This window comes from Poromitra crassiceps (genome assembly GCF_964638095.1).
Source record: "Poromitra crassiceps genome assembly, chromosome: 14".
NCBI lineage: Eukaryota > Metazoa > Chordata > Actinopteri > Beryciformes > Melamphaidae > Poromitra > Poromitra crassiceps.
Window position 1 is genome coordinate 22,759,972 of NC_139633.1, and position 8,761 is coordinate 22,768,732.

Genomic DNA, 8,761 nt, shown 5'->3' on the forward strand with positions numbered 1-8,761 from the left:
AGTAGAGAGGTGTTAACCAGCTCTGTATGGTAAACGGATCTTTACACAAGAATTACACAAGAATCAGATGCATTCAGATCATTAGTAGGTTGCTTTTCACACTACTCCAGGCTACGTTTTGTCGTTATGGGCTTTCTCAAAGATCAGCGCAAAGAAGGCAAGTTTGTATCAACTTTTCATCTCTGTCCCAAACTTGTCCTCGACACTTCTAACGTGGGATGCTTTCTTGCTACATTGTGTCCAAGTTTCTGAACATGATCTCTGCTGTAAACCATCATGCAATGTTATTAGCCGACATTTTGTAATAGCTGTGTTCGTGATCAGCGTGACGTCAATGCCACCCAAAAATGCGTAACCCCGCGGAAGTTAGTTGTGCCAAACAAACGTTAATATCTCAAAAAGTATAGCCTACGTCACATCGCTTATATTTTGACATTCTGAGTGAGAGCACTGCAGAATTAGCTCAAGAGTTTGATGTATAATATATTCATGTCGTGTTAAAGTTGTGTGAACTGCCGCAGTTTTTAAATTGTAAACACGGTCAGCCGGCTAGAGTCAGACGCTCAAACAGATCCCTCGTATAGCAACATGCTTCCAGAGGCATACAGAGTTTGTTAGTTTACAGACAGAAATGTGACTCATGGCTTGGATAACGTTACTTTTCCGTGATGATCATGAGCAGGACACTATTTTGTTGCTAAGACAACTGGTGGTAACCCATGGCAGTGTGTCTAAACTATGGTAGCCTCACACTGTCTTACAAGAACCCCAATTTATAAGTATTCAGCCTCTTTTAATTGACTTATTTTGACTAAATTTTCTGTAGCAATTAGCTCAAATATTTCTAGAACACATGGTTTATGTTTGTTTGGATGGATTTAACTATGTAACTATTGGAAATCATCCAACTCATGGGAGAGATGATTGGAAAGTGGCTCTGTGGCCTTACATGCACAGCCATTAGCTACATAGCCTAACTGTAATTTTCAAAGTCAGAGAGAGGAACTAGTCTAGTAGTCTTAGATCTTACAGTGAGCTCATGATGTAACCTTCCTGTGTAATTTCTCATATATATAAGGAAGCCCTTTCCAAAGCCCTATATGCCCTTCAAATTAAAGGTTAAATCATAGTTTCAGTAAACAATCAATCCTCTATTACATACATTTTAAAAGGCTTCTTGTCTCTTTACATTTGACTAAAACATCACATACGCAGGAACCTTATGCAATTTCCTTTCCTCTTCTTCTCTACAATATTGCATTGCTTGCTGGTTTGGTAATGAAGTTCAAAATAATGTATGTCAATGTCAATGCTATCCAAAACATCTTACTTACATGCTCAGTAATAATAAATGATCTCTTGGTACACAAACTTTATTGGTACATTTGTGTGTGTGTGTGTGTGTGTGTGTGTGTGTGTGTGTGTGTGTGTGTGTGTGTGTGTGTGTGTGTGTGTGTGTGTGTGTGCGCGCGCGTGCGGGCGGGCGTGCGGGCGTGCGTGCGTGCGTGCATGCATGCGTGCGTAGAGAGAACAGGATGTAAATGTTAACCGGTGGGCACTAAATTTGGCTATCACAGAAAGTTGAAGTTCCTCTCTAGTCTAAAGGGCTCGATCTTCCTTTCCTGTTACGCAGTTTGATACTGGACTGTAGTGCGTCACTCCGCCCACTGCCTATATTTAGAGGTACAGTCTGTGCTCCCTCATGATGGGTGGAGACTGAGAGCACTCAACAAAAATAACTATACAGAATTGTCTTCATGCTATGACTTTCATCCACCTTATGGTATATACATGATGTTTTAAATACTGTTCTGGGGGGGACGGCGATTTAACTCGTGACTGCTTACATGATATCTCTTCTCTAGTAATCCCATTTGCATGTTTGCGTTTCAGGTTCTGGGTTGCAGCCCATCAGCCTCGTGTGAGCTGCCTCAAGGTGTATGGAGTCCTGGACGTACCATATAGGTGAAGATGCAGGGGGCCATTGCACGAGTGTGTATGGTGGTGGCCGCTGCCATATTGAACCATCCGTTGCTCTTTCCTCAAGAGAACTCCACACTCCCGGAGCAGGACGAGGAACTGATCGCTCGCATGCGGGAGCATGAGGAGAGGCTGCAAATGGAGCAGGCCAGGCTGGACAAGGAGCTTTCACAGCTGGACTCCAAGCTAGAAGAAAGCAGCTCAGAGGACGAGGATGGTTACGGCTCGTACTTCTGGTACACCCTCTCCCTGGTCATATTCTTGACTATTGAAGTGGCCAGGGTGGATCTCGCTGACACAGAGAGCCGGCCAGTTGAGGATGAAGACATATATTCAGAGAGCGGAGCCGTCAGCTCCAGGACATTGGCGCTAGATAAGGATATCCTGAGCAACTTCTGTGACAGATGCATCTACACTTCAGCCCATGAAAACTGGAGGGTGAGGGAGTTTGTGGAGGGTTTTGCCGATGACCTGCTGGAATCGCTGAGGAGTGTTTGTGACAGGGAGGCAGACATGGAGGTGGGGGACTTTGTGGGGGTTGGGAGTATGTTTGAGTCCTGGAAGGTGAGCAAGCCTCTAATGTGTGACCTTCTTGTGCCTTTCTCTCCCCCGGAGCCGTACTCGTTCCAGTTCAATCTGTGGTGCGGCCCCTCCAGTGACATGCCCCCGGACATGCAGGGCTGCGGCACCATCAAGGTGGCCAGGTTGGGGGAGGACGAGGAGGGCTGTCTCTGTGGTTCCGCTAACCTGGGAGACGACATGCTTTGTCTTTTGCACAGTAAGAATGACAAGGTCAGGGTAGACCATAGTCCCGATGAGCTGTTGTGCTCCAAGGACACACCGTACTTAGCCAAAGATCAAGTCATGAAGTGGTTTCAGATCTCGGTCACCAAAGCGTGGGGACGCATCTCTCACAAATACGAGTTTGAGGTCACTTTTCGCAACCTGGACGCCGCCGGTGCTCTGAAGATCAGATTCCGCTCGGGGAAAGTCATCGTGATGAACATCATCCCTGTTGTCCAGCTGGAGGAGACAGATGCTTACTTTGTCTCACACTTTCCATCCGACTGCGACAGCTCTCCGGACCCATATTGGCACCTCTCCTTCGCTGTCTACGAGAGGAACTTACTCAAACATGTGGCTAAAAGCCTACCAGACAATTCCTGTCATCTACACTGCCTTCAGATAGTTACTTTCCTCCACAGAAAGCAGATCGGACTCACGGGGAAGAGTGCTCTGACTACCTACCACCTAAAGACTGCTCTGTTGCACCTGCTGATCAGTAAAAGCCCTTCCGAGTGGGGCGTCGAGAGGCGGGAGCACAGGCTTCGGGATGTCCTTGGCTTCTTGCAGAGGAGCCTACAGGAGAAGAGACTTCACCATGTTCTGATTGGGAACAGCCAAGTGCCAGAAGAGGTCCGGGTTCCCGAGATATTTCGTACGTCAGAGCCCATCAATCTGTTCCGGCCTCTGGTGTTGCAGAGGGAGCTTTATGCAGACACAGTCCGACACTTCCAGGAGATGTTGAGGAATGCACCTGTGCTTATACAAGAGTACACACCTCTCTTATTGAATGGAGGCATCCGTCACAGACTAGATGAAAGTTTGTGAGCACTTTGGCCCAGTTTGTTATACATACAATGTCCTATTTTTGTAAGACAGCTTCAATATAGTCTCGAGGGGTGGGTCTGACCACGCGAGACTAGCTTCAATAGGTAGCACTTATTTAAATGTCATTCAACGTGTTACCTAGTTAAGACATGATCATGTCACAGATGATTGCACAAGATACTGAAGCACTGAAAAGATGAACATAGCCTAGAGTTATTATTACATTATGATTAATATCAAGACATGTAGTGGTTTTGCTGAAGCTGCTTTATGAACCCTTGACAATGTAATCAGTGTTCTGGGAAACCTGTTTCCTAAGCTATTGGTCAGATTGCTTCACAGAATTCAGAGCACCAGTGTATTAGTGTGTTCTAATATTTGTCATGTAAAGCTTAGTGGCAAGAGATGGTGTACTGTATATCAGGGGTTTTCAAAGTCTGAGACTGTGGGCTTCCCCTCAGACGCTGACGCTTGAACAAAGCCCCCCCCCCCCCCCCCCCCCCATGATTATGTTATTTGATCCCACTCAACAATTGAACTAAGATAACCTGTTTTTGCTGCTGTTTCTGACTCTGGGAAAAATGGTCAAATACCCCAAAACGACGTATCTCTGAACTAACCAAATCACACACATTTAGGCTATTCTATGTGGCCTCCTTTTGATAATGTAATATTTCACTGCCATTCGCTCACTGAGCCTCCCCTGAAACCGTTTGGAACCCCTCTGGGGAGGCCCGCCTCCCACTTTGATAACCCCTGCTGTATATCATCCAAGACTTGATGGGTATATCATATACAACAGTATTCTAACATGACTGTTACCAAATGCCTTCTGGATTCTATAAGACTGTTTGTCAATCTTACAAGTCATGCTGCCCCTTTTAGAAGCATAACTTGAGGGGAAGGTATTCAAGAATAGACACTCCTGTTAGTAGAGAACTACTTGACGGATGATAATTTTAGAAATTCCTGTCACCACAACCACTTGAGAAAAGACAAAGCACATTAACAGGTGACAAATGTTACACATTGCTTTACAAAATACCTCTCATACTGTGCCTATTGTAAGAGTTATAATTTACTGTACAGTGTACTGTTGCAAAGTCTCCTTTTTTTTAATGCTATGCTGTTGCTAATACTGATGACAGCTATAAAGATTTCATGTAAAATGTTGACTCCTTGTTTTATATTGCTTACATTAAGCATCATATTGCCATGTGACATTGATACACACTGATGTCACCGTTTGCTCCACTTCATGTAATGGGAGCAGAGGATAATGTAGTCTTTGTGTATGGTAATAACAGGCATAATCAAGTCCACATTCATGGAGCTATTACATGTACCAGTTTATTGCAAAAGATTACTGCACTTTGAAAATGATCAGAAATGTATAAAATTGATTATATTGAAAACACGTTCACATATTAATCGTGAATCACATGATTATTTACCACATTCCCATCACCATGATGATTCCATGACAAAATGCTCATTCTGCAGGGTCCCTTAAATTATTTCCTCTTCAATGCAATACGGAAACACGTTAACACGTCTTGGTCTTAACAGAAGCATGATTCTTAATACTTAAAAAACCAGAAAAATAGACCTGTGATCCAGATTATCACCACAGCAAAGAACATGAATACAAAATAAAACGGGACGGTTGAAGCGTTGAGTTGGCTTTTCCCTACAGACCGTAGTCATAGTTGGGCTTCCCTTCCATGTAGCTCTTGTAGAAGGCCTTGTAGGTGTCGATGCTGTGCATGGTGGCTTTGACGGTAGGGTCCTCAAACATGCGCTCAACCCACTTCTTCAGCTCTGGTGTTTCATCCAGGCAGCTGAGAAGAGCAAGCAAATCAAATCATTCACATAAGACAGTAGAACACTTAGGACATTAGTGACACTGAAGACATCTGTGCACTTTTCAAATGTCATCAAGGAATGATGACAGGAAGAGCCCCGAAAAGCCCCATTTACACTGGACAAAAAACCCGCTAACATCTGACTTTTGTCTTCAGTGTGAAAGGGTACAATCGGCTTTCATTCGGGGGTGAAATAACTGCAGTGTGCTCCAGCCTCGATCAGCAGCGATCCGTCCCTTTTCCGGTGCGATGCTGCGTCGGGACCCCCTCAACGGATGATGACTCAGTGTCACTGTACTCACGTTAACTTTCTGAGTGTTGAGCAGCATTAGAATTGTCCGATTGAAAAGTAGGCTATCAAGCAGGGTGCAAAATAAAAAAAAATACCACCAGCCACATGGCTAGTAGTGAATGCAGGTAAAGCAAATCTACCAGCCACTTGTATATTTGACCAGCATTTGGCTGGTGGCTGGTGCTAACTTTGTGCCTCTTCAGTTCCAATTATCCCACTCCTGATACACATTTTTGAACCAACCAGCACTCAGCTCGACAAATGCGCACTGCTGGCACTGCTCAAACTGGACTTATTTCAGTTATTACTTATATTATTTTACCTCACACGCACGGCTAGCCTCTGCTCTGGGTCAATTGACTCTCCACCTCTTCTTCAGGTGTGGTGCTCAAAGTGGACTCAAAGTGTGCCACAGACATCCTGAAGTAGGTCCGAAAGCGGCTCTTATAATAATCACAACTTATTTTGTTTACGAACGTTTTCAGAACGGGAGGTGGACTGTCCGGTTGAGTACAGAGCTACTGTATCACCAAATGACAGACATGACACGATGCGCACATTAGATGCATTACAGAGCATTTTAGATCAATTTACATACCGTACATTGATTTTTATGGTGTGCCAACCATGCTGATATTGTGGCACCAGTATATAAAAAAACAGTATATTATATTTTCATTGTCTTACTAGTACAATTTGGTATTTTAGTTACAGTATCTCAGCTTGTGCCTATTACATGTTCAATGTCAGTCTGTCTCCTAAAGTCATTTCCTGCAAAGGATCAATAAAGTATCTAATCTAATGAATACTTACTGCTTCAGTTCAAAGATCTCCAGTCTCTCAAACCACGGCCACATCATGTAATCGATCATTGTAACAGAATCACCGGCAAAGTACTTTGTTTTCTTATTAACCAAGTCCTGAAAAAGAAAGAAAAAAGTATTTACCAACCTTGTATAAAACATTCTATAGCACTGTAAATCATCTGCGTACATAGCAAATATAAAACGTTCACATAAATGATTATCTAAACATAAAATATTCTCTAACTGAACTTAATCAACATTCATTGTCTTTAACTGCTTATTTTAATTCATTTAAACCTGGGCATCTTCAATCCACCAAACATGCATGTATGTAGAAAGTAGGAGGCAAGATAATGTACCTCATTTAATTGGGCAAACTTCACTTTCAGTTCAGCTTCCAGTGCTGACACATCATCACCATTCTTTCTCCCCATTGGGATCTTGTAGAAGTATGGTGTTATCTGTAGAAAGAAAACATGTCCAGAATGGATTAAATGTATTGATGTCATGATGAATACGATTGTATGATAACAGTAGCAATAAGCTCAACAAGCCTTGAACTGGCTTTTGGCATCTCTCATTTGATAACATACCTTGGAATAATTCTCCAGCATCATCTTCTGTTGAGCTTTTTCAAAGGGATTTGAAGGAAGCAGCTTGTTGTCAGAGTAGACTTCATCCAGGTATTCACATGTGATTGGAGACTCGTATATCACCTGGCCAGCAGGTGTCTCCAATGTTGGGACAAGGCCAAGAGGATTCTTCTCAAAGTACCAATCAGGTTTGTCCTTCAGATTAATGTTGATGGTGTCATGCCTGAGGAAACAAACTAAAAATTATACAGCCGTAAGATCGTACAATGCTGCTGAATTTGGAAATGTAATCAAAATCTGTAAACAAAATAGAGTGTTTTTACATTCAAATACAGCTTTAGTACACTCATAATAATGAACGTAAATTTTCATTACTTGATCCCTTTGGCGTGAAGCACTAGTCGGGCCCTCTGGGCATACGGACAGAATCTCATGCTGTAGAGTCTGATGTGGCCCTTAGCCACTGGACCAGGTGCAGCACTTCCTGAAAGACAATGTATTCACACATAATCAAGATCCTGCAACTAGAGCGCGTAGTTTCATGTTTGCCAAGGTCACTGTTGTCTAGAAGGTCAGTTATGCCCCACCCTGCCCCACCCATTAGAGGTATGCACATAGAGATTAACAAAACAAGGCTAGGTCGAAACCTAGCGTATGGCCAGCGCGGAAAAGCGTTGACGAGCCTGTTGGTTGTATCAGGCAGCAGCATTGTTAATGTGGAAGGCTCTGTACTTGAATTTAATAAAACATAATCCATTCATACACAATAACTTTGTGAGGTGTGTGTGTGTATTTATTGTAAAAAATATAAAAGATGTGCATTTGTCGCATTAAAAAGGACCCCACCCCTCTGTATAGCCTCATGGTGCCTTCTCTTCAACTTCTATTGTTCTAATTACATCTCTCCCAGTTTTAGCAGTATCCCAAAATCACAAGATCATCATGAAATAGCCTGTCCACTTCTGCCCTCTGGGGGATAGCATGTAAACACAAAACAGTGGTCATAAAAAAAAAACTCTACTGGTCTGGGTTACATAATCATAGTGACTTCGCAAAAATGCCCAGTCATGATGGCAATGACATTATACAATGGGTAATTTGGGGGGATTTACTGTACGTTACAGGACATCCCAGTCTAACCACCAGCATAGCTGCAACTCATGGAGAGTGAAAAAGTTGACAGGTTCACTTGAGTGCACTATTTTGGGGAAGTCACTTCAAAAAGGTGACAAGTTTACAGAGTCTTTATCACACAGAGTTTGAAGAGCTAGAGGTTTGAACTAACACAAAGTTCAGTTTTCCGCAGATAAACGAAAGTGCTACTAAACTCCCATAATGCCAAATCATGTTTTATGGAGAACTGAAATGAAATCTAGTAAATGCCAACGTTAGCTAGGTTAGAAGAAGTTGTAGCGTATGTCTTACCTTTGGCGAAACACTTCTCAGTAGCCATGTTTATATCTTAGGTGATGAGTGAAATCAAAGATAAAGGTTCCCTCGTCAAGGCGGTTATGAAGACCGAGAAGTGACCTGGATACAAATTTTGGCACAACACGGGAGAAAGGAATGGTTCAATTATTTTATTTGCACTCCTCTTCCGGGGTGGGCGTGTCA

The 8,761-nt window shown here is 43.0% G+C and overlaps 2 protein-coding genes across 2 annotated transcripts; one reads left to right on the top strand and one right to left on the bottom strand.

The window, feature by feature from the left end:
- The first annotated feature begins 28 nt into the window (after positions 1–28).
- Positions 29–4,701, top strand: itprip (inositol 1,4,5-trisphosphate receptor interacting protein). Its single transcript, XM_083650878.1, has 2 exons — positions 29–157; positions 1,894–4,701. The coding sequence occupies exon 2, from the start codon at positions 1,972–1,974 to the stop codon at positions 3,589–3,591; it is 1,620 nt and encodes a 539-aa protein (XP_083507004.1). The 5' UTR covers positions 29–157; positions 1,894–1,971; the 3' UTR covers positions 3,592–4,701.
- Positions 4,702–4,915: 214 nt separating this feature from the next.
- On the bottom strand, positions 4,916–8,712 carry LOC310789488 (glutathione S-transferase omega-1-like). The gene is made up of 6 exons (XM_083651134.1): positions 8,573–8,712; positions 7,523–7,631; positions 7,148–7,370; positions 6,914–7,015; positions 6,562–6,668; positions 4,916–5,432 (listed from the first exon to the last, which is right to left on the bottom strand). Exons 1-6 carry the CDS (start codon positions 8,598–8,600, stop codon positions 5,282–5,284), a joined length of 720 nt encoding a protein of 239 aa, XP_083507260.1. The 5' UTR covers positions 8,601–8,712; the 3' UTR covers positions 4,916–5,281.
- Between the last annotated feature and the right edge of the window lie 49 nt (positions 8,713–8,761).

Bases quoted from the DNA above. Each gene is read 5' to 3' on its own strand.
- itprip (XM_083650878.1), top strand. From the start codon at position 1,972: ATGCAGGGGGCCATTGCACGAGTGTGTATGGTGGTGGCCGCTGCCATA.
- LOC310789488 (XM_083651134.1), bottom strand. From the start codon at position 8,600: ATGGCTACTGAGAAGTGTTTCGCCAAAG. The intron at 7,632-8,572 runs GTAAGACATACG...ATTGTCTTTCAG, and splicing joins TGAGAAGTGTTTCGCCAAAG to GAAGTGCTGCACCTGGTCCA. The intron at 7,016-7,147 runs GTATGTTATCAA...TTCTTTCTACAG, and splicing joins TGCTGGAGAATTATTCCAAG to ATAACACCATACTTCTACAA.